The sequence below is a fragment of the Enhydra lutris genome, unplaced genomic scaffold (genome assembly GCF_002288905.1).
Source record: "Enhydra lutris kenyoni isolate GAN:26980312 unplaced genomic scaffold, ASM228890v2 scaffoldscaffold5, whole genome shotgun sequence".
Taxonomy (NCBI): domain Eukaryota; kingdom Metazoa; phylum Chordata; class Mammalia; order Carnivora; family Mustelidae; genus Enhydra; species Enhydra lutris.
The window spans coordinates 37,049,244-37,075,401 of NW_019154089.1; the positions used below are offsets into that span (position 1 = coordinate 37,049,244).

General features: G+C 43.9%; 1 protein-coding gene across 1 annotated transcript in view; it reads left to right on the forward strand.

Annotated features, from left to right (window-relative positions):
* The first annotated feature begins 411 nt into the window (after positions 1-411).
* Positions 412-26,158, forward strand: part of LOC111140965 (phosphodiesterase 6A) — a 57,796-nt gene continuing 32,049 nt past the window's right edge. Inside the window, exons 1-6 of the mRNA XM_022493244.1 lie at positions 412-1,002; positions 8,236-8,388; positions 9,127-9,216; positions 9,802-9,942; positions 14,947-15,021; positions 21,177-21,241. Of these exons, the coding sequence (XP_022348952.1) occupies positions 529-1,002; positions 8,236-8,388; positions 9,127-9,216; positions 9,802-9,942; positions 14,947-15,021; positions 21,177-21,241 (998 nt within the window). The 5' untranslated portion in view covers positions 412-528. The remainder of the gene's footprint in view (positions 1,003-8,235; positions 8,389-9,126; positions 9,217-9,801; positions 9,943-14,946; positions 15,022-21,176; positions 21,242-26,158) is intronic.

Sequence of the window (26,158 nt, forward strand, 5' to 3'; positions counted from 1 at the left end):
CTCTCAGCTCTAGCCATTCCCTCAGGGAGGACAGCTGGCTCAGAGTTCTTAGATTTTCCAATTCTCCAAGAGAAGCTGAAGGAAACCTCCTAAACAGTGTATATAGGGTTCTGTGTCACATGTTGAAGGAAAACACCCAGCAGGCAGAGAAAACACACCTACAGTAGCAGGTGGACCCTGCTTCGGGGTTGTTTTTAGTTTTGCCCACCTCCTGCTCTGTCTAGAAATCCCTCTTCAGCTTTTAGGCCAAGGTGAAAGAAACTCTCACCTTCTCCCATCTGGGGACTGGCAGCATCTGGAACCTTCTGATCCTCTCATAATCCTTGTTCTCGGGAAATATTAATGATTTAATCTCCCGAGCTCTCTCCCTCAACTCTGCAGCCATAGTAGCGAGATCCACGGGCCAGACCCACAGAAGCCCAGCTTGGCACGACATACCTCCTGACTCCATTTTGCCACAAACCATAAACCTGCCCTTGGAAGGCCAGCTTGAGCCTCTCCACGGAAGCAGCCAGTGGGATTCCAGCCATGGGGGAGGTGACGGCAGACCAGGTGGAAAAGTTCCTGGACTCGAACATCAGGTTTGCCAAACAGTACTACAACCTCCGCTACAGGGCCAAGGTCATCTCAGACATGCTGGGGGCCAAGGAGGCAGACGTGAACTTCAGCGACTACCACTTGCTGAGCAGCGTGGAGGAGAGTGAAATCATCTTCGACCTCCTGCGTGACTTCCAGGAGAATTTGCAGGCAGAGAGATGCATCTTCAATGTCATGAAAAAGCTGTGCTTCCTCCTGCGGGCAGACCGCATGAGCCTGTTCATGTACAGAGTCCGAAATGGCATCGCAGAGCTAGCCACCCGTCTCTTCAACGTCCACAAGGATGCAGTTCTTGAGGAATGCCTGGTGGTGCCCGACTCGGAGATTGTGTTCCCCCTGGACATGGGTGTGGTGGGTCACGTTGCGCACTCTAAAAAGATCGCCAACGTCCTCAACACAGAAGAGGTACCCTCTTCCCCATAAGAAGGGGGGCAGGGAGGCATCATTATTCCTTGGAGTCTTGGCGGTTGGGGGGGATGCAAGTGGGGTGGGGAGCTGCTGGCCATCAATCCTGGGATGGTGACAATTTGGCACTGCTCTTAACTTACTTTACTTATAACATTTTATTTGGGGAAAAAAAAAAAACCACACCTAACTGAAGAGTTTAAGAATAGTACAAACAATGGTATATCTTTCATCCAAATTCACCGGTTGTTTGTTCCTTGCCCCGTTTGCTTTATCTCTCCATTTTTTTCTGACCACTTTGGGAGTCAAAAGCAGACAATGTGCTATATATTTCCAGAACAAGGGTATTTCCTATGTATCCACTGTACAGTGATCAAATTCAGGAATTGGAGCATTGACGCAGGACTCTTATCTCATGAACAGTCCAGACTCAGTTTTTGCCAGTCGCCTCAATTACACCCAGATAACTCTATCTCTTTAGCCCCTCAAATTTGAAACAGTTCCTCAGTCTGTCTTGTTTTCCCCAATGCTCATGTGTTTGAAGGGGGCAGGCCAAATACTTTGCAGAAATATCCCTCCATTTGGGCTTTGTCTGTGTTTTCCTGATGAGATTCGAGGTTGTGCGTTTCTAACAAGAATATCCTGGAAGGGAGGTTGTGGTTATCTTTGTGCATTACACCAGAAGAGGTATGATGGCAGTCTGTCTCATTCCTGGAAATGTTAATAGCCCCTCTTGGTTAAGCACCTGGCTCTTGTCTCTGAGTCCTGCATTCCACGGGATTCTACTGGCAGTTCTGATAAAGACCTTTTTGATCACGGGGACAAAACCCTTCATACAGTTCTCTCGATGGTTCTCTGCCCCTGGGGCCAACTCCTACTTATCCTTTGGATCTCAATTTGCCAGTCACTTCTTCCGGGAGGCCTTCCCAGATTCCCCTGCTACAATTTCCTTCCTTAAACCATTTATCATAATAAGCCTGGGGGGCCAGGGACCATTTATCTATGCCTGCCTTATTCTCCACTTTCTCCCAACAAATGTCTGACACAGAGCAGGAGCTCAGTAAACACTTCACATAAAAGACTCACCATCAGGTAATTATACTCAATTCCTTGAACACCTGTCTTGCCCCAGAGAATGTTTGCCCCACGATAGCAGGGCCCAAGCCTGGTCAGCAGCACTGACCAAACCAGGAGCCTGTGTTCAGGCATTTCCAAGATGCAGCCTGGACATTTTGTCACTGTGCTCACCTTACCTCTGGGCCTTATTTCAGATTAAGGGTCATAAGGTTAAGAGGGGAGAGAGGAGGCTCCAGAAATTATCTCATCCATCTGCCTTATTTAAAGGCTGAGGAGCCTAGAGCCAGGAGAGCTTGAGAAGTGGCTTGTCCAAAGTGACCAGGGAATTAGGGCAGAGCCAAGACTTCATATCCACAAATGCAGGAATTCGAATGGGTTGTCTTTTGGACGTGGGTTCCTTGGCAAGAGAAGCACAGACTTTGGCCTCTGTGAGAAATGGTTTTCTCTGGAATCCACTGGGCTGGATCTCCCATGGGGGCTCATCTTTCCCCTGTTTCCCCTTGGACATCCGAGGGTGGGAGAGTGGTTCTGCATCCAGAGGGCTTTCAACCAGACTGGAGTCTTTTCTCCCTTCAACTCTCTCTAGACTTTAACGGTAGCCCACATGGATCACGGCAGTCCTATAACATAACTAATTATCCCTGTTTCACAGATGGTGAAGCTAAAACCCAGAAAGGTTAATAACTTGCTCAGAGCCACTTTGACAGAAAGTGACAGAGCAGATATTTGAACCTGGGCACTCTGGCCTTGTGCCCACATTTTTCGCTAATCTGCTAATTCCGTACTTCCTCCTTATCTATGAAATGAGGGCATTGAACTAGGTGCTGTTTCCCAGTGGTCATTTCAAATCGTACAGCAGAGAATGAAGAGGTTAAGCTTTGAGGTCACATCTGGGTGTGAATCACGACTCTGTGACTTTCCAAGAATAGTGGCCTTAGCGTATTGTTGAGTCTGCCTGGGCTCACTTCCTAATTTATAAAATGGGACAAGAATTTCTCTTGCGTAGTGTTGTTGTAGGATCAAAGGAGAGAATTATTTCCTGTCTAGCAAGGTTCTTGGCACGTTATAGCGGCTGCTATTGGCCACTCCTGCTCCTTGCTGTTATTATTCCTATTCTGTTGCTGTTAAGGATCTATTCTAAGGGATGGATGCTGTGTATCAGGTCTGTGTAGGACTTGGAGAAGAATCCAGTCCTGCCCTCCTGGAGATTGCAGTTTAGAAGCTGTCGGTCGGAAAAACAGAAGAGAGGTGCTAAGAGTTTCTGTCGATCCTGGTATTAAGGGACTGAGAATGTAGGCAGGTGCTCTGAAGCTGACGTTCCCTGGTCTAAGAATTTGCTGAGCCCCGGTGCTAAAGGAATGCCCACTATTTCCTGCTCAAACCCCAAGTTCATCTGGAAGGAATGCCTGCGCTTCTCTAGAAGCTTTCAAGCCTGGGTCAGTCTCCCTGGCAGGTGACTCTGGCCTGGGGGTGAAGTTCATCCAGACCAGCCAGCCTTGGTACTCAGCACTTGCCTGTGTTTGCTCCCTCCTTGAGGAATCTTGCTCTGTTCAGGACTCTGGATAGTGACTGGAGGCTGAGTGGGGGAGGAGGAAGATGGTATAGACTTTGGCCTGGGTTGAGCCTGCACCATCAACAATTGATAGCCTTCAGCACCCTCAAAACACTTGGGCCAAGGTCCCAATCACCGGATTTTTGAAATGTGAAACCGTGAATGAAGAAGTTTCCCAGGGTTGTAATGTAACTCCCCATGTCCTAGCAAGTTCTTGCTCAACCTTGGGATTGCCTTAGGAAGACCTGCCATTAGAATTGCCAGATAAAATGTAGGATTCCCAGTAGAATTTGAGTTTTAGGTAAACAAAGAACTATGTATTTTTTTAAAGATTTTATTTATTTATTTAACAGATAGAGATCACAAGTAGGCAGAGAGGCAGGCAGAGAGGGAGAGAGAGGAGGAGGCAGGCTCCCTGCTGAGCAGAGAGTCCGATGCAGGGCTCAATCCCAGGACCCTGAGATCATGACCTGAGCTGAAGGCAGAGGCTTTAACCCACTGAGCCACCCAGGCACCCCAACAAAGAACTATATTTTAGTATAAGTATGTCCCAAGTAATATTTAGGATATACCTGTACTTTAAAAAGTGTTTATTTACTTGGAATTCAAGTTTAACTAGGCATCTTGTGCTTGTTTGCTAAACCTGGCAACCCTACTAGCCCTTCAATATTTGTGTGTGTTTTATTATTTATCCTTTCTCCTTAGGAAAGCCCACAAGGCCTTCCTGTTCCTGTCTGGTTTATTTGCCACTGGTCCCCAGCACCTAGTCCAGTACCTGGGATAGAGTGGGTACTCATTACAGATCATTGCATAAATTAATAAATGATGACCCTTGCCCAGTTGGCTGTGATATTGTGATTTATAAAAAGAAATATTTATTTGGTCTTTTTCCTGACTCTTGACACAGAACTCCTAAGACTCTTATAATTTCCTAAGTGATAGGAGCTTCTGACCTAGAACTTCTAAATTCCTTGGAATTTCCTATCTGGTAGATGGTTTTTTTTTTTTTGTTCTTATGAGATTACTTTTGATAGGCTCCTGGTTGGAGCCAATCACCAGAAAGATCAAGCCGTGATTAGAAACTTGGAACTTTCAGCCCACCTCCCCAATTTCTGACAAAAGGAGATGGGCTAGAAATGAGCTAATAACCATGCAGATGTAAGGAAGCGTCTGTGAAAATCCCCGAAAGGACAGGGCTCAGAGAGTTCCCAGTGGGTGAGCTCAGGCATGCGCCAGGAGGGCGGCACACCTCAATTCTAGGGGCCGGAAGTGCCTGCTCTCAAGACCCTTTAGGATCTCACCCTCTGTATCTCTTCACATGACAATTTATCTGTATCTTTTAATTGTGTCCTTTATCAGACAACAAACCTGTAAATGTCAGTATTTCCCTGAGTTCTGTGAGCTGTTCTGGCCAATTATCAAACCCAAGGAGGGGGTCTGGGGACCCTGCTCTAGCCAGCCCGTCAGAAGTATAGGTGACAAAGTGGGACTTGTGATTGGTATCTGAAGTGGGGATAGTCTTGTGGGACTGAACTCTTAGCCTAGGGATCTGACTCTGACTCCGGATAGATGGTGTCAGAACTCAACCGAATCGTTGGGCAGTCAGCTGGTGTCAGAGAGCTGGTCAGTGGGGGAGAAACACCTACATATCTTGTGTCAGAGTGGCGTGGGTGTGTTACTAGAGTGAGAGGAAAGGAGAACAGGGAGTTTTTCCAACACACGACAATTCCCGTTTCTAAAGACTGAATGTGAAAGCACATTCCAGAGACTCCCACAGCTGTTGTCCTTCCCTACATGTGGGACCTGGAGCCCATGCTAGACTGGAAGGAAGCTTCAAGGAGGACCCGATCCAACACTCTGATTTTACCAAAGGGTGAACGGAGGCTCAGAGAATCTTCAAATACTGATAATGCACTGATTGACCCCCTGAAGCCTCAGAGAACAAGTCCCTCCCTCCCATTTACCCATCCTGTAGGGACATCCTTCACGTTACAGTTTGAATTGTGGGTTCATGTTTTATGTGATGCTCCCATTATCCTGTGAAGACCCAGTGAGGACAACCTCCTCTTTCTTAGTGGTCTTGGCATATCCAATGCTTCTCACAGAGCCTGTGTTCAGTAAATATGAATGAATGAATGAATGTATGAATGAATGAATGAATCAGTGTATCATTATATAAACCAGTACATGATACCAGTGTATCTGTATATAAACCAGTACTGGCTGTCCCACTTGCCAGTGCAGTGAGGGAGTTGTCTATAGAATAGGGAAGGTGACAGTTTTATGGGACAGGGCTGCTGTGAGAGTTAATGAGATAACAGAGTAAGTCATCAGGTTCAGGGCTGTGTATATCCTTACTGCCCCATAAACAGTAGATCTAACCCTGGGACACAGCAGAGCTTGGCCCCATAAAGGTTTGAAAAGAGGAATTGGGATTTCTGAGAATGAGAAGCTGTCTTGTATTGTACTGGAATAGAATCTAACCTGTTCACAGTGGCCTCCAAGGCTCAGCCAGGTGGGGCTTCTGCCCACCTGTAGGACTTCCTTGCCCTCGACTCTCCCTCTCCCTCACTTTGTTTCAGCTACCCTTGTCTTCTTTCTGTTTCTCAGATGGGCCAACTCATGGCCTCCTCCTGGCCTTTGCACTCTCTGCTCTTTGCTTAGAATGTGTTTCACCCACCTGGCTTCCCTGGAACTTCAGCTCTCAGCATCACCTCTGCAGAGATGTCCCCCCTTTTTCACAGCCGCAGCTTCAGGGTCTAGAACAGTGCCTGACATAAAGGTACTCCATGAATGCTCACTGGATGAATGGATGACTCTGGGCTTTCCCTAAGAGGGACATCTGATTCCCAGCACTTAAAAATAAGCAGTTTGAGCTAAATGGCATCTAAGGCCCCCTCTGCTTCTGATAATCTGAGGTTCTGTGACACGGGTGTAGGGAACACTTTCTATGCTGAAAATATAAGGATGGCAATGATTGTGCAAACGCCAGTCATTTGACAGCTGTATTATTTGTGAGAGAGTTCTGGGGCTCTCAGAACCCTGAAAGAGGGTTCTGGTGGATTTAGTAACATCTGCTTCAGATGCAGGTAAGGGCCAAGCATTGTTTTCCCTGATAGAAGTGAGTATTGCAAGACGGAATGGCTTCTTCCTGAAATGAATCCAAGCAAGCCCCTCCCTCCCCCCCACCCAGGCCTGTGTTTAGGGATTTATCGGTGCCCTTAGAGAATGACATGGAAAACCCTTCATGACTAATGCCTCTTTAGAGATTTTGCTTAATCCTCTGATGCTAATTCAAGTAGAGCCCTACAGGCTTCTCTTAATTCCTGTACCCTTCACCTGGTTTGAGACCCCTTCACCGACAACAGTGCTGTCACCTGTCTAATCCCACTTCAACTGGAAGAAATCCATAGATGCAGAACATCACGCTCTGAATTTCTCTATCATGGGAAAGGTTCTGCACACTCAACTCTAGAAAAGCCGTGGGAATCAGCTCTATGAAATACACTTCCTTTCTCAGAACAGCACGAACTGTGCATATCTGGGCTGGCTTGTATGCCAAGCAATGCTGATGGTTGGGAAAACTCATAGTGCTACCAAGAAACAGAAAGGTGGATTATTTTGGATTTAAGGCTCTGTCTCGTCTTTCTACCCTGTTCTGGTCTCCCAGGCTGCTTTAGGGGTGGGGGGTTGGGGTGTGTACTCCTCTGTACTCCCACAGCTTTGAGCCAAGCCCTAGGACCTGTATTACCATTACTGATTTGTCTGTGAGCTGGCATGAACCTTAGTCTCCCTTGGATCCCTAGCGCTCAGCATAAAGCCTGACACACAACGCGGCTTCCATTAAGACCTGTGGGAGAGGGATATCCATTGGACTGGCTGTGTGGTGTTAGAACTGAATTGCTCAAAAAGCTGGAAGTACCAAATTCTTTTGTTCAATGACCAGAACCCAGGTCTACCCTTAACCGAGGCTTCCCTTAAAGGCAGCAAAGGGTACAGGCAGCACACACCCATGTGTGCGCGCACGCATGTGCACACACACACACACACACACACACACACACACGTAGCAAGTCACATTCACCTCTGGAGTCTCAGTTTCCCTTTAAAGAGAATGGGCTACTATCGGTCCCCGTCTCATAGGATGAAAGTGAGTTGATGTAAGGAAAGCGCCACCCATGATGCCTGCTAGCAGGTGTGATCATTATACTCATTAAAGTCTCTTCCTCAACTCAAGTTTCTATTTGGGGCTTAACTGCCAACACCTCAAGGGAGCCTTCCCCAAAGCCCTGTCCCCAGGCAAAGGCGGTCCCCCCATCCTTAGGCCCCCACAGAGCTTTGCTCGCATCTCCTCCACAGACCCTTACTAAGTTGTATCTCAGACTTTCTCCTACAGGTGTTTGGAGGCTTCCAGGGCAGAAATCATCCCTGACTGCCCTGCCCTGGTTGAATGGAAGTAGATGGAAATGTCTCGTTCTCTTGTCAACAAACTAATAGCAAGTCCCCTCCTCCCACCTCCTACCATGGGCACATGGGGCTCTCAGCTGTTTTACTATCTTTGCTCTTCCTCTGCCATACCCATGCCTGTCTCTGTTTCCCTTCAGGATGAGCATTTCTGTGACTTCGTGGACACACTCACAGAATACAAGACCAAGAACATCTTGGCTTCCCCCATAATGAACGGGAAGGACACGGTGGCCGTAATCATGGCTGTGAATAAAGTAGACGGGCCCCATTTCACCAAGACAGATGAGGAGGTAAGAATGCTTTAGAAACTGCCAGGATGGTCATGCTCGAGACCCAGGTGACCCAGCTCAAGAATTTCCCTGAAACTTGTTACTTGACCTGGCCTTGGTCTCCCCATCTGTAAGATAGGATTAATGTGATGCTCTCCGAGGCAGACAGGATAGGGTAATGGTTAGGGTGTTGGGCTCTGGAGCCAGGAGTACGGGGATAATTGTCCTGACTTTGCTAATACCTACCTGTTTGACTTGGGCAAGTTACTTAATTTCTTTAAACCTCAGGGGTTTTTTTGTTTGTATTTGTTTTTAAGCGGCTCCATACCCAACATGGGGCTTGAACTCAGGACTCTGAGATCAAGAGTCAGATGCTCTGCCAACTAAGCCAGCCAGGCAGGCACCTCTAAGCCTCAGTTTTCTTATCTATAAAATGGGCCTAATTTTACAGTATCCACCTCTCGGGGTTACCTGCAATGATCAGATGAGATAACATACCTAAATGACTTAGCACGGGGACTGCAAACTCAATGAATAGTAACAGTTTTTCATTAATATAGCCTATGAACATTGACATTCTGTGTTCTCTGAGTTTTGCTCTCTTACGGTGCAACATTTTATGAGTCAACATTCCATGCTCCATTTGCTCAAATCGCCTCTGATGCTTTTAAAATATTCAAATATTTGCTGATGATAGAAGTGGCCAGAGGAGGGATTTCTCCTTCTCATCAATTTCCCCTCATGCTATTTGATTTCCAGATTCTTCTCAAGTACCTCAATTTTGCAAATCTAATCATGAAGGTGTACCACCTGAGTTACCTGCACAACTGTGAGACTAGGCGTGGTCAGGTAAGGGGCTTGACTCAGGGGAATGGGCTGGACAAGTCTTTTTGCTGATGCATCGCTGTGGTCAGGCTGGAAAGGCAGTGGCTGATAAAAGTGCCCGAACTATCACAGAGTCTCTGCCCAGCATCTGAAGTGTTAATGAGGTAGCCAGTGTTTGTAGAGCTGTATCCCAGAGTGATTCTATGCACAGTTTTCAAGTCAAGCAACTTAAATGAAGTTGTTAAGTCACTTACCAACTCGAAGACCCTGGGCAAAACACTGCCCCTGTCTGAGTTTTAGTCTCCCCCATTTGAAAAGTGGGGCTAATATCGATGCGTTCCACCCTCAAAAGATTATTGTCAGTAGTAAACGAGATAATGCACTTGTGTTCAATCTGTGTTTGTTATTATTCTTATTAACAATCTATGAAATGAAAAAAAAAGCAGAAAGAATAGGACCCAATATAAGCTGGTCAGTTACTTCAGCTCTCTGGGCCTCAGTTTCTCCGTCTATAAAATGGGGAAAATTATCCTGTCACTGTTCCTGGGTTATTGCTAGCTGCTGCTTTGTGCCTCACGAACTTTGACTCTGTTTTTGTGTTTTGTTAAGATACTGCTGTGGTCTGGGAGCAAAGTCTTCGAAGAGCTCACGGACATCGAGAGGCAGTTCCACAAAGCCCTGTACACAGTCCGAGCCTTCCTCAATTGCGACAGATACTCTGTGGGGCTCTTAGACATGACCAAGCAGAAGGTGAGATGGCTTCAGAAACAGACATCTCCAAGAACAGGTTAAATATACAGCAGAGCCCAACTTATGTCACACATTTAGTTCACAGGGAACAGGCTGGGAGGATGTGGCTGGTTGAGAGAAAGTCTTTACAGGTCTTTCACCCTGAAGAATGGAGTACCAACTTTTAAAGTGGAAAAGTCGATCTAGGGCACCAGTGAGTGAAAACAACCTGGTCTTCCCCGGTCCATGGGAAAAGAAAGCATATGTGAGAAGGTGATGTGATGAAGGAAAACGATAAAGAGTTTCTATGTAGGGTGCAAGCCAGAAAGAACAAAGTTGCCAACTTCAGGAATTCTCAGAAAATGCACTCAAAAGTGGGCATAAAACTTCGCCATGGTCTGTCAAGCCCACGGCCCATCTGGGCAATTAAAGTGGAGGCAGATGTTCGGATCTGGGGGCAAAGTTGCAGAGGCTAAAGATGCAGAGACCAGTAGGGCCCCCTGCAATATTTTTCAACCAGGTTTTCCCCAACCAATTCTCCATTTTGCTTTCTCTACCTGTCTCCGCTTCTCGCAACTCATCATTCTCAGCCTTGGACTAGAGTTCCAGAATTACTAGGTTTGTGATTTCTTATGCCAAAGAGCCAAGATCCGGGACTCCTGTAATTTTGCAGGGCCTGGTGCTGATTGTGGTGCACTGACCAAAGCAGACCCTCCAAATATTTGGTTTAGTGATTAAAGAATTGCAGAATCTGAAGTTGGAAGAGATCTTGGGTCTAGTCCAGAGGCTCCCAGACTTGAATCAGAATCCTCTAAGGCACTGTTTAATAAACGCAAGGCCACATTTCCTGATAGTCTGCTTTTTTTTTTTTTTACTTAATATTTTGTGAACATCTCTCTATATCAGTACATGTGGATTCTTTTTAATAAGCCTTTATGTTGAAATAGAACATATACACAGGGGTGAGTGCTAATTGCAGATGAATAGGTCTGTCAATTGTACAGAGTGAACATCTCCATGTTACCACCACCAAGATTAAGAGATAGAACCTTACTAACACCTCAGAAGCCCCTTGCTTACCCCATCCCATTCACTTCCATTCCCTCCTCCCTGAGGTGACCACTATGACCCTAACGACTTCGTTAGAGAAGTCCCAGGTGGGCCGTAGGCTTGACAAACCGTGGAGAGGGTTTATGACCTCCTTCTAGGGCATTTTCTGAGAATTCCTGAAGTTGGCAACTTTCTTTTTTCTAGTTTGCACCCTACATAGAATTTCTTTATCACTCACATTTAATGCCATGTTAATTTTGCCTATTTTTAAAGTTCCTATAAGCAGAATCATACAAATATATACTCTTTCATATCTAGTTCCCTTTGTTCAACATTTTGGTTGTAAGATCCATCTTTATTGCTCCACATAGCATTAGTTCATTCATCTTCATTCTTATGGAATGTTCTATTATATAAATAATCTTCAAAGTATTTATTCATTCTACTGTTGATGGACGTTTGGGCTATTATGAATATTGCTATTATGAACACTACAGTACATATCTATTGGTACACAATTGTACCCATTTCTGTTAGATGTTGACCTAGGTGTAGAATTTCCGGATATTGGTTTTAATAGATACTGCCCATCTGATTTTCAAAATGATTTTATATTCCCACTAGCAATGTATGAGGGTTTCCTTAAAATACTTGGTATTGCCAGTCTTATTAATCTTAGCCATACTGTTGGGCATGCTGTGTTATCTCATTGGGTATTAATATGAATTCCCCTAATGACTGATGAGGTTGAACATTTTTTCTCATTTATTGACCAGGTGGATATCTTCAGAAGAAGTACCTATTCAAGGCTCTTCTCCATTTTCAAAAATTGTTTTGTCTTTTTAAATTTTAAGATTTATAGGCATTGTTTATACATTCTAGATAGGGGTTCCCTGTGAATAACACACTTTGCAAATACCTTCTCCCACCCTGTACTTTCATTCTCTTAATAGTATGTTTCAGTGAATGTAAATTCTAAATTATAATATAGTTCAATTTATCAATCTTTTTCTTAATGGTTATTGATTTTTTTTTGTCCTATTTAAGTACTCTTCCCTGGCTCCAAGGTAATAAAGATATTCATCTATGTTAACTCTAAAATTTCATTATTTTAACTTTCACATGTAACTCTATAATCTACCTGGAAATTTTTAAATGTACAGTGTGAGGTCAATATTAACTTTTTTCCATATGGATATCCAATTGACCCAACACCATTTGCTGAAAAGATCATTCTTTCTCCACTGTCCTATTGAAAATATCATCTTTCCCTAACATACCTCTATCAGTAATCAAGTGTCCATATATATTAGACACTCAAGTTTTGGATTTTATTTAATATTAAACCCCAACCTTAATATTATAAAGAGAATTTGAAATAATCTGATGTGCTCTAATTTTAATCTTTCATTATCTTGAAATTATGAATGTGTATGGTTTGAGATGGGATAAATTTTGTCCCTCACTCATTTTTCTCCAGTTAAAGAATAGTCTACCTTTTCACTGTTTTAAAATGCCATTATTTTGATATGTTATTTTATTATATATCACGTTTCCATATACTCATAGTCCTATTATTCTGATTTTTGCTTTTAAAATAGTTTTGTATGTGATTTTGGTGCAAGTAGGGTATCGACTGATTTTAGGGAGCCTCTGATTTTAGTGTAGATATCCATTTGAATTTTGCATACTTCTGAACCAAATATTTTGCCAAATATCACGAGGTCCAGCAATAAGTCTTTTGACACACCTTCAGGAAGTAGCAAATGAATAGAACATATACACAGAGGTGTACATCAAACAATCATATCAAATGAATGGTTCTTTCTTAATCGAAAGAACTTCTGAGTAGCTGAATTCAAAAAGTGCCCAGTTCACACCTGAAAGGATCTGACCCCAGGTGCAGGCTGCCGTGTGTGGTTGTGTTTCTTCTGAACTCCCTCTAAAAAGGATAGTCACATTTAAACAAGAATATTCTGCCTTAGTCCCCCCCAAAAGATGGAACAATCTAGCAATTACAAGTGGGCTGGTCTGCCCACAATCATTCTAATGACCTACCCCCCACCCCCCCACAGATAGCTAAGCTCTTATCTGAGCTATTAACATGATGAAAGAAGTCAATAAAACTACAGAATTGTACATTTTAACTGGGTGAATTATATGGCATGTGAATTACCTGTCAATAAAGCTGTTTAAAAAACAGAAGAAAGAAGAAAGAGAGAGAGAGATTGAGTGAGGAAAGCAAGTGTAAATGCACCCCACTGTCCACCCAGCCCACTGCTTCTCTCTGGGACACTCTTCAAGGCCACTCAGTGTTTGACCCAGAGGTCATCAGCCTGATATATCTGTCTTTCTTCTGGGCTCCTCTAACATTTGTGTTCTTTTTCCATTACTGTTTGGTTCACATCCTGTCTACCTATTGTTATTTGAGTACTTGATTACAAGGGACAGCAAGAGCCCCCAGGGTGTGGACTCTGCCTTATTCGTCTCTGTGTGTCTAGTAGCAAACATGCTGTGGGGCTCAGGTAGGCTCCCTATGCCCATTTCCCCATAACTGAATTTCTTCCTGTTGTGTAGTCAAGATAAAGAGTACAACTGGGCAGAAGCTTAAGGACATGGAGTTTGAGGTTCATGTGGACTTTCCTCTGCTTGTGCTCTGCATGACGGAATAGGTAACCCATCCTGTTCAAAGGAGAACGAGGCCAAGAGCGGAAGGGCTTAGCATCCTACCCACAATGACCCCGAACGGGCGGATCACTGTCCCTAAGTAGCAACAGATGAATGAACAGAGAGGGCAGTGAAGGATGGAGGCCTCCTCTGCCAGCCCCCAGGAAACCAGTAGACAAATGGCAGGGAAGAGCTCGTGCGGTGTCCCGGCAAGTTTCCTCTTCTGAGGCTGGCTCTTTCTCTCTTCCCTGCCTGTATCTTTAAAAGTTGTCTCATGGGTGTCATCCTTTCTTGTTGTGTCCCAGGTCCATATTTGGCACCATTTTTTTTTCTTATTTAAGCAAGATATTTTTTCCCCTGATTTCAAAAGCAGTTAATTTGATTACAGGAAAATTGCTAAATAGAGTTCCACTGCAATTACCCAGAGAAAACCAGTTGTTGATGCTTTGTTGTGAATTCCTTGAGAGCATTTTCTTTTTTTTTTTTTTTTTAATGAGTATAAATTCATTTCTTTTTTTTTTTTTTAACATATAATGTATTATTAGCCCCAGGGGTACAGTTCTGTGAATCGCCACGTTTACACACTTCATAGCACTCACCACAGCACATACCCTCCCCAATGTCCATAACCCCACTACCCTCTCCCTACCCCCCTCCCCCCGGCAACCCTCAGTTTATTTTGTGAGATTAAGAGTGAGAGCATTTTTTATGTACATAGTTAATTAAGCATTGTGGTTACATGATCTATATTTTTGTCACCTCACATTTTTCACTCACCAGTGAGGCAAGGACATCTTTTTAATCTGCATATAGACGTCTGTAGCATTATCGTTAATAGACGTACCATAATTGTCTAGTAAGTCCCCTCTTAACTGGACACTTAGGTTGTCCTAACTTTTCACTACTGTAAATGATGCTGCAGAGGACATGGTTTTAGCTAAAGCTTGGGTCGCATGCTTAGCATGTCCTTAAGGTCAATTTTTTAGACATAGAGAGCCCAGTTTCCTTCTCATATCCGCTCCTACAGCCTGGGAAGTGTGAGAGGACTCCAACTCAGCTCCTGTTTATTGCTGAATGATTAGACAGCCTTAGTTCATCAATGTCTTGAAGCACAGACATGGCCAACATCCTCTAACAACATCCTCTGAGGCTAATGAACTTTTTGCCTCCCTTCCAAGCTTAGTTTTCAGTGAGCTCTTACCACCTTCCAAATTTCAGTGATAGATGACTCATATGGGTGGGTCTTCTTTTCTTAATCTCCTTTGACCTGTTTTCAAGACATGTAATTATTGTCTTTCTCATTCCTAGGAATTTTTTGATGTCTGGCCTGTGCTGATGGGGGAGGCTCCGCCATATTCTGGTCCCAGGACTCCAGATGGAAGGGTACGTCTCTGACTGGCCTGTGTGATCTAATGTTTATTGAAAGCAAATGTAGGCACTGTAGACCTTGCTGACATTTCTTTTTCACTTAGTTACTTATCTTCTCTGGGTTGGGTCATTTCCCTTGAAGGTCTGATAATTGGTCCTAATTGCCATGCCTTGTAATTTATAAGGCATTTTTAATATCTTGCTAGAGTTTCCTAATAACCTGGTGGGATTGACTAAGGAATAATTAATATCCTCATCCCACAGATAAGGAAAGAGTCCCAAAAAGGTCAAAGCTATCTGCTCAAAGATTCACCCACCAAATGTTTAGAATTGCAGACAATTAGAGCTGGAAATAACCTTAATATCTAAATGAGATTGTATAAATTGATGGTTAAAAGGTCAATTCCAGCCAGTAGACAAACCAATTTGGCTGCATACATTTAAAATTGTTTCTTTTTACTTAAATTTTTTAAAATTTGTAGCTTAATATTAAAAAATCAAGATATTTCCTATAAATATCTAGATTCTCAGTTTCTTTTTAAAAAATGGAAGATCGGGGCGCCTGGGTGGCTCAGTGGGTTAAGAAGCTGCCTTCAGCTCGGGTCATGATCTCAGGGTCCTGGGATCGAGCCCCACATCGGGCTCTCTGCTCAGCAGGGAGCCTGCTTCCTCTCCTCACTCTCTGCCTGCCTCTCTGCCTACTTGTGATCTCTCTCTCCCCGTCAAATAAGTAAATAAAATCTTAAAAAAAAAAAAAAGATTTTATTTTTAAGTAATTTGTACACCCAACACGAGGCTTAAACTTACAACTCCAAGATCAAGAGTCACATGGTCTGCTGACTGAGCCAGCCAGGCACTCCCACAGGATAAATTTGATGGGAGCAGAATGGCGTCTACCTCCTTAGAACCTGGTCTGAGCTCGCTAGTTTGCCAAAGTCCCCGCCATTCCCCTTGTGTTCCCCTGCCCCCCAGCCCCTGCTCTCATTTATGGTTCTATCAGATCTCTCCAGGCACTAGAATTTGTGAACTCTGCTTTCATAACATTGATTTACTTTAATTAATTTTTTATTTATTAAAGATTTTATTCATTTATTTGAGAAAGAGAGACAAAGAGAAAGCAAGAGTGGGGGGAGGGGCAGAGTGAGAAGCAGACTCCTTGCCCACTCAGCTGGCTCCATCCCAGGATCCTGAGATCATGACCTGAACCCAAGGCAGACACTTAACCAACTGAGCCACCCAGGTGCTCCACACTGCTTTATTTTAAAAGACGAGGCATCAACACCTTAGAGAAGCTGAAATGGTATCTGTGGGGAGGAAAAGATGAGGCAGGGTAAACAGATCTGTCACGCAAACAGCCTAGGGAACCTGTAGACTGAATGGATGACCTTAGCTGAGGCCACATAGGACAGGTAAGCAGCAGAGTCATGCCCAGAGTCAAGTCCAGCAGCAGAGTCATGTCCCACAAGATCTTTTAGCCTGTCTGAAATTGTGTATCAATTTCTGCCAGGATGCCTCATTCCACCCAGCCAACCCTAACCCTACTCCAAATTAAAATGTGCATGTGTGTGTGTGAGAGTGAGAGCACACAGGTGAATATGTGTGTATGACGGACTTTAGTTAGTCTTAATTCAAACTCCTATAATTCAAAATTAACACCCTTGGCTGTGAGCTTCATGAACACACCAGGAAAAGATTTCACTCTGGAAATCTACGTCATCTGCTGGACTTTCTCCAAAGTAAAATTTTAACCCACTGTTGTTCCGCTTCACACCGCTGTTCCAGCCCCACAATTGCATGATTTCATTTGGGAAGACTGAGTCTTCAAGCACCGTGTCACATCGGATTGCATCGCTCTTGGAAAGCAACTTGGGGACAACTTTTCTTTTTTTTTTTTTTTAATATTTATTTATTTGACAGAGAGAGGGATCACAAGTAGGCAGAGAGGCAGGCAAAGAGAGGGGGAAAGCAGGCTCCCCCCTGAGCAAGGAGCCTGATGTGGGGCTCAATCCTAGGACGCTGAGATCATGACCCAAGCCGAAGGCAGAGGCTTAACCCACTGAGCCACCCAGGTGCCCTACAACTTTTCTTTTTAAGCACAGCTTTTTGTGCTGGCCCAGGTGCCGTGCCACTGTGGAGCTTTCTCTCCAATTCATTTAAAAGCTGGGTGTGTATCTTCTGGAAAGCAGAAGTGGAGGACCTGGGATAGAGGTCACCATGGCTTCCAGACACCACCAGCTTCAGTCAACTTCAACTTCTTAGGCTGCTTTTAAGAGTCAGCTCTCTGAGTGGAGCCCTGAGTTCAGAGGTCATCTCCAACTCCAGGATGGCCAGAGAAATGCTGGGCTCTGAATTACCCGGCTCTTCAACCTCGAGCACCCCAATCTTCAAGATGGAGCTGAATGGAACATGTTCTCACTAAGCACCAGTCCAGGAAATGCTGCCCATCACTTGATCAGTTTCCCTGTGATGACTAGGACACTTATGGTGAAGACTGTCCTTCCCAGAAACCTTTCTACATCTCAGGTAGCAAGAGCTCAGTCCTTGCAAGAGTATAAGGCATTAGGCTGTGATGGAAAAGGCCAGAGAGCAAAGGACTTTGGCTTGCATTGGTTGCTAACCTATAGGGTGAACTCAGTCCAGTAATCCCTCGGGTCCTGGATTTTCTCATCTCTCTGTCACTGAACTCATCTCCAAAGCCAGTTCTAGGTCTAGGACACAGCTGGGGAGGAGACACACATAGCTGGGGCCCAGACCCAGCAGGGCAGGATTGGCCTAAAGTGGATCTTCCAGAAAGACTGGGCTTGGAAGGAACAAGCCTCAGTTCAGATCCCGGCTCCACCAGCCAGTTGTGTGGCCTTGGGCAACGTCTCTAAACCTCACCTTCCTCATCTGTAACGCCTGGATAATCAAGATGGCCTGGCCGGGCCATGGTAGCTACCGCCAAGCACAGGCTGATGCGGCACAGGCAAACAGTCATCATGGCTACGGGGATTCAATCTCATTATTGAGCAGCTCCTTAGCTGGACTGTGTCATTTACTCTTCTCAACGGGTTCATGAAGGAAGTATCCTCATGATGTCCATTTCACGGTTGAGGAGACTGAGGTTATGAGGGGTCAGTTCATTCGCACAGATTTAAATGCAGGATGCTTTTCTTTCCGGTAAGTCATTACAATCTGGCTTTTAGCATTCCCTCGGGCCTTCTAACAGCCTCACACTTTACCTGCCACATTCACGTGAGAAGTAAGCTTTGGTCTGGACTTTGAGCCAATTAACCTCTGCAAATCATGAGTCTAAAGATCGCCAACAGCAGCTACACCTCCCTTCATCCCCTTATGTAAAGAAAACGTTGTACATGTGTGTGCCTTCATTATTAAAAACTAATACAGGCTAATTGGGCTTCATGGAAAAAAAAACAAAAAACAGCACTCGTTTCAAAACTGGCATATTTCCACACAGGACTGTGGCTGTTTTTGGCTCTTTCAAAGCCCCTTGTGTTGTTGCCTTAGCTGCTCAGGTGGAAGGTAACAAAGGTGCTCATTGATGGCTCAGTTTTGACTTTCCAAAGCCTGGTTAATTCTTAACATGAATATGGTCTTGAAGGCAACTGGGCTGAGCTGCCATGTGTGGAAAAAGCCCTATTTACCTCAAGTACAGTGATCTTTTTGTTGCTTTCTGTGAAAGCAAATTGACCCTCCTGTGGGCTTCAGAAAAAAAAAATTCCATTTCTAACCTTTCTAAAGGAGTCTTGTACAGACCCTGGAGACAGAAGCCTGGGGGGCCCAGGGAGCCAGCAGCTTGCCTCAGGGAGCAGCCCAGACCCAAGGACAGATGGCTTAAAAGAAAGACCTGAAGAAGGTCAAGAAGGTCATAGAAGTCGGCCTCCTTTCCCCCACAGGGGGACACTTAGGTCTACCCAGGTCTCAGCAGATGATGCCCCCACCTTTGCATTCAGGAATTGCCTACAGGATATAGCTTCACTTTAAACAATGTCCTTAGCACAATTTGTTTACATTTATTGAAAAAGTGATACATGTGCACGTGAAAAGCTCACACTGTACAAAAGGATACACCACAGAAATCCAGCCTCCCCTGAGGCAGCAGGTGCGAGCAGTCTAGATCCTTCCAGAAACATCTACAGATGCCCACATATTCCTAGAATTCTACCACCAGCATCACCCTCAATAAAAGGGGATGCTTCTGTTTTGTGCCTTACTTTCCCAGCTTGACTCCTCTTTGGCATCTTCCGCTATGAGCACGGATACAGCTACATTGTTCCAGAGACATGCAGAGTATCCCCTGGGTGCAGGCACTGGGCAGCCATTCTCCTGATGACAACATTATGTTGTCGTCAGACTTCAGAGACCCCCAGCTGGGGCAAAGGATGCTTTTCCCCACATTTAGAAATGTGTCTCTAAGATTCATGACCACGCATGGAATTGCTGGGTCAAAGAAGATACGTGTTTTCATCTATGAGGGATATGGCTAACCATCCAACCACAATCTTAGAATCGTAGCTGGGAAGAACTTTGGGGATTATCTAATTTAGGTTTTAAAATTTTCTGGTTGTCTTTAGACCCCTCCATGTCCACTGTGCCAGGGACTATTGAGGAAGGCAGAAGGACAGGAAAGGAAGTGAGAGAAAACAAAGGGAGACGCAGGATCTCCATGTGCCCAGCTCTGCCCCCATTTGGGCATCTCAAACAAACACACACCACTGGTTTTTCCAGCTGGGGAAACTGAGCCCCTAAGAGTGCACACAGTAAAACCAAGACTAGACCATGAGTCACAGTAGCTGCTAGTGAGAAGGAGCAGAGCCTCTTCTTCGGGAACCTGAAGAAAGTCATGATCACCTGCAACCAAATGGACGTTCAGACACCTTTGACTGAATCAGGAGTTTCTCTCTGTGGAGGTTGTGAGTCAGGAGTCCAAGATTTACATCTCTAGAGCAGCATTTCCCAAAATACTGCACTCAAGGAACAGTTTTGTTGGTTGGTTTGTTTGAATTTCCAATCCACTTTGGGCCGAGCCTTTTCAAAATGCAATAACACTATGCAACTAGAAAAATTAAAAGTTTCAAAGACATACAAAATGTAAATCCCCTTCCCTTTTTTCGTTAGTCTCAACAGACCTAATGTAGCTCAAACTGCTATATACAAGTTTCTAAACACTGATTTTCCATTCCTGTTTTTATCTCATCATGGAATGGTACCAAATTGTTTGCTGATAGTTCCAGTCCAGGGTCCATGCCTCAGATAGCCCTGTTCTGGGTGAGAGTGATGCAGAGAATAAAACACTGTCTTAGGTTAACATAAGATTAACCTTAAGTGGCATCACAGAAAGATCCCTGAGAGTAGGGGTCAAGGACTTTGCTTCTGATCCTGGCTCACTGTCTACTATAAATGAGTCCCTTCCTTCTTCTCTCTGGGTTTCATTTTCTCCCATTTGTAAAATGGTTTCTAACCTGCCCATCACAGCTGGGTGTTCAGAGGATCTAGTAAGGTGATCGAATTTTCCCCTGGAGAGCTAGGGGGATATCCAATATTCCACTGCCAATATCCCACTACATGTTAGGAAGTCAGGTAACTGAACAGATCTGCTTTAGAGATGGGACTTTTCATTGTGCAAGGAGGTAGGAAGGATGGAAGAGGTGGAAAGTGAGTTGGAGGAATGAAGTAAGATTTGGAAGACAGGTCTGGAGGAGCTGACACAGCAAAGAGCGCAGCTGAGTGATGGGAGTCAAGGAGAAAAGGGGGCTGGGACCATGGAGCTGAGGCCTGCAGGGAGGGCTGAGTTGACCACAACTCTAAATGGGACAGGAGTCTCCTTTCCACCTCCCTCTCTCCCTGAACTCCAGAAAGCAGTCTTTCTCTCTTTCTCCTTGTACTCAACTCCCAGCTCCCCTTGAAACACTTCCTATCCTTCTTTCCAAGATCCCACCCCCTGCCTGGCCACCATCAGCTGGTTTGAAGGTTAAGCATGCTGAATCATGAGTCAGCTAAGGACAGTGAGCTCCAGAAGCAGCCGGATTATGCCCTTAGAGGGCCAGGCTGGTGTTTCTGGAAAACCACAGGGTACTCAGTAGAGAACAAGCCCTGTGTCATGGATACCCTCATGTTGAAGTTGTGTCTCTGGCTCTCAAGTTACAGGTTTCTTTCTCTCTTTTGCCTAGGAAATCAACTTTTACAAGGTCATTGACTACATCCTACATGGCAAAGAAGACATCAAAGTAATCCCGTAAGTTTCTCCTCAAAACATATTGACTGGTAAACATGTTACCAATGTCCACTGATACTCATTCCAAGATCAACACTAAGCAAACCCAAGAAGGCCACACACTTGGTCAGAGATAGGGGGAGCAGTAAGGAGGCAGCATGGAAGAGTGGAAAGACCACAGGGGCTGGGAAGAGAGGCTAGATGTTGAGTCAGCGGCTGTGAGTCCCAGTCCCAGGCCTCAGTTCCCCATCTACAGAATGAGACCGTGGGTTCTGATCAGGGCTTTCCAGTGGTTTCCTGTGAAGGCACATCCTGTGAGGCAAAGGCAAGAAGCCAGTACAAGGAAAGCTCATTCTCTTGTTACCAGACCACGGAGGATATTGAAAGGAAAGAACTCCCAGAGCACGAGGCTTCCACCTCCCTGTACGTGGTAAGGACTCAAAGGCCATTTTAAGAGTCCAATAGTCAAGAACCTACTTTAGTAGAAGCTTGTACCTTTTTGTACTTTTTTGGGTCAGTAGATGACTGTCAGAAACCTAGTTGTCTTGTTATCTATTTGAATCCTCTCTGTGCTAAGAGGCACGCTCACAGTTTCGTCTTGAAACTGGGTTTCTTAACTGAATTCCAGACACCTCCAGTCCAAAATCAGACTCTGGGATTTACCATGAGTCACCTGAATCTGTAAACAGTGGGTATGAAAGGCCACAACGGGAGTTGATCTTGGTCATCACCAGACTGAATGATAATAATCCATTACACAGACAACCCAGTTCACAGGTTTATCTGTAACTAGTTGGGGATGAGAAGTTGCTTCAAGGTCCTGAGCTTCTGGGTTCTCTCTGTTCATTCCTTTTTGCATGAAAACTGATTCTTTTCTAAGCTTATCCCTCATTTATTTCCTTCCTTCCTTCCTTCCTTCTTTCCTTCCTTCCCTATTTTCTTCCTTTTTTGTTAGGCTGCATACCCAGCACGGAGCTCAACTCAGGGCTTAAACTCATGACCCTGAGATCAAGACCTGAGCTGAGATCAAGAGTCAGACACTTAACCAACTGATCCACTGAGGCATCCATGTTTTTTTTTTAAACCTTGTCAAATGCATAATCTTTAACCATTCTAACTTCTTTTCTAGAGATATAAGTTTATTAAACTCCTTATCTGTGTTATGAGTTACTACAGGTCACAGTTTTCTGCAGTGTTTTACCATTGTTCATCAAGCATCACATCCTTCTAGCTTCTGATAACACTCACTTTGCTACCTTCCACACAGACCTGAAGAAACGTCACCTATTTTAGGTTCTTTGTTACGGCAATACCCTGTTCCTGATAGCAATTTTTCTATCAGCTAAAATAGGCCAGGCTGTATTATGGTACAAAACCTTAAGACCTACGTGGTATAAACAGTAAGAATTTATTTATCATCCCACTCCATGTAAATTGCTGGTTGGTGGGTGTGGCCAGAGGATCTTGTATGGGCTGTAGCCAGGCAGGGACCACAGCAGACAGAGCAGCCACCATTTCAGATCTTGCCAGAGGGAAGCGAGAATACGACAAAGCATGCAGTGACTCTTAAACAGCCCTCCAGAGGTGGCGCTCTTCACTTCTCACATTTCATGGGCCAGAGTCAGTACATGGCCGCAACTAACCTCAAGGGGGCAGAGACTCTAACCCTCTCATAGGCCAGGAGTGAGAGCCAGAATATTCGAAACTCTGGTAAATGACTCGTCAAACTACATGCCATCTGAACGAGGAGGGGGGAAATCTGAATGGTAAATAAATGGTTAGTCAGACCAAAAGAAGACAAAGTAAGGTTTAGAAAGAACATAGAGCAGGTGGAAAAAATAAAAAGTGGACATTAAGGTAATATCTAAACCTAAATATATTGATAATTACTTCAAATGTAAATCCACTAAATGTGCCAGTTAAATGGCAGAGATTGTCAGCCTGGAAAAGAAAGAAACCTATCACATTTCATTGATTCTAAGATGCATAGTTTTCTATGTTTTGACACTTCTGGAATAGAATCAATGACTCTGTATGATCGCTGTCAGCCAGATGGCAGTCATGATGTAGGTATTATTGCCTGTCTACGCATGAACTTGGTCATGACCATTCATATTGTTAGGACTTCAGCTGAGTTGTGTCCACTCTTGGTTGTACCCACATTGAATTTAACTGCCATATAAAGTAACTTAAAGAGGGGTATCTGGGTGGAGCAGTCAGTTAAGCCTCCAACTCTTGGTTTCGGCTCAGGTTGTGATCTCAGGATCATGAGCCCCACATGGGGCTCCTTGATCAGCTCAGAGCCTGCTTAAAACTTTCCCTCTCCCTTTACTGTGCTCTCCCTGCCTCTCCTCTCTGCACTCTCTCTCTCTTTCTCAGATAAATAATCTTTTTCTTTAAAGTAACTTGAAGAGATCATATACCATAATGCAGCACTGAAACAAAAAGCTGCTTTGAATGGCACAAAAATATAGGAAAATTGTGGAATATAAAAATCTATTTCTATACTCTAAAAGAGCTCTTGCTATTAATAGAGTTATAATTACAACTTCAAAAAACATTGTGTTACAGATGAACTGGCAGCATTTTATCCTTATAGTTACATGTAGGAAATGATCTGTCAAGGAACAGTTGACTTTCTAGGTATGAAGAAATACTGTGCCTCCTCTTCATAAGAGACCCATCTAAAAGATAAGAATCCAGAGAGGTTGACAGTAGAAGAATGAAAAATATGTATACCATGCAAATGCTAATAGAAAAAACTAATATAACTATATTAATATCAGATAAAATTAGACAATATGACAAAGAACACAAGTAGAGATACAGTCACTTCTTAATAATAAAGGGGTTAAACTCTGGAAAACAGCATGGAGGTTCCTCAAAATGTTGAAAATAGAACTACCCTATGACCCAGCAATTGCACTACTGGGTATTTACCCTAAAGATAGAAATGTAGTGATCCGAAGGGGCATGTGCACCCGAATGTTTATAGCAGCAATGTCTACAATAGCCAAACTATGGAAAGAACCTAGATGTCCATCAACAGATGAATGGATAAAGAAGTGGTAAATATACATAATGGAATACTATGCAGCCATCAAAATAAATGAAATCTTGCCATTTGCGACGACGTGGATGGAACTAGAGGGTATCATGCTTAGCGAAATAAGTCAATCGGAGAAAGACAACTATCATATGATCTCCCTGATATGAGGGATAGGAGATGCAACATGGGGGGTTAAGGGGGTAGGAGAAGAGTAAATGAAACAAGATGGGATTGGGAGGGAGACAAACCAGAAGTGACTCTTAATCTCACAAAACAAACTGAGGGTTGATGGGGGGAGGGGGGGTTGGGAGAGGGGGGGTGGGGTTATGGACATTGGGGAGGGTATGTGCTATGGTGAGTGCTGTGAAGTGTGTAAACCTGGCGATTCACAGACCTGTACCCCTGGGGATAAAAATATATTATATGTTTATAAAAAATAAAATTAAAAAAAAAAGAGAATCTAGGATAAGCAGAAACTTTGTGAGTCAACATTTTGAGCTCACGTTGCTAGCAAAACAAAGCATCAAAACAGACAGATTTTGCATGGGACAACCTTGTGACTCTCATGTTGACTTATACTTCTGAGCAAACCCCTAGAGCCTTCCCACTGAGATGTACTTCCCAGCACAACTTTGTATTAAACCTGCACGATCCTGAAAAAAAAAAGGGGGGGGGTTAATTCACCTGGCTTTACAGGAAGATATTACAATTCTAAATTTGTATACACTTCATAACACGGCCTCAAAAAAAAAAAAAGGCAAAAGCTGATGGCAATATAAGATATAGGCAGATCCATGTTTGCTAGTTGATAGGAGGAGCAGACTAAAACAGAATATAGAATATTTGAATAACACAATTAAACTTAATCTAATAGCTATAGAGAGACTATGGCACCCCATCCCCCAAACCAGAGGACACTCAGTCTTTTTTTTTTTTAAGATTTTATTTATTTGACAGAGAGAGAGAGACATCACAAGTAGGCAGAGAGGCAGGCAGAGAGAGATGGGGGAGGAAGCAGGCTTCCTGCAGAGCAGAGAGCCCGACGTGGGGCTCGATCCCAGGACCCCGGGATCACGACCCGAGCCGAAGGCAGAGGCTTTAACCCACTGAGCCACCCAGGCGCCCCGACACTCAGTCTTTTTAAGCATACATACAACACTTATAATAATTGGTGATACAATGGGCCACAGAGTAAACTTCATATATTTCAAAAGACTGAAATAATATTTGGAATGTCCCCTGATCACAACGTAAGTATCCTAGAAACCAATAACAAAATACTAATTAGAATAATCTTCATAGGCAACTAGGAAAGCTAGAAGGCCAAAGGCCCCATTGATGTAGTCCATACAGACGGGTAGGAGAGGGTGCGAGAATGGATCTGGAGGGGCAGATAGGAGCTGTCTACCATCACAACATCTCAAGAAATTAACCACAAACTGAAAAAAAAAAAAAAGCCCAAAGAAAAGAATAAATATAAGCCAAGAAATTAATAACATAGAAAAAGACAAATGAATGGTTCATGAAGATCTTAATGCATTTTTCCACATTTCTATCTTTTCTCACAAAAACCAAGTATAATCTTACAATAAATAAAAGATAATAATATCAAAAATTGTACTATTATTGTGAGGGGCGAATAAATATGTAAAGCCCCAGCTTAGTGCTCAGTATGTTGTTGGAGTTCACCGTAGATGTCTTTCCTCTCTCTCTCTCTCTCTCTCTCTGTGGAATTAAGCTACCTCTCTCATATTAGTATTAATGGAGGGAAAGGATTGTGTCTGCTTTTGCTCAGCAATCAATGACAATGGCTGAATGAATGTTGTCCCTTCGCTTAGAAAATCAAACTCAGTGTGCCGTCATAAAATGTATTCACCATGCTTTTTTTT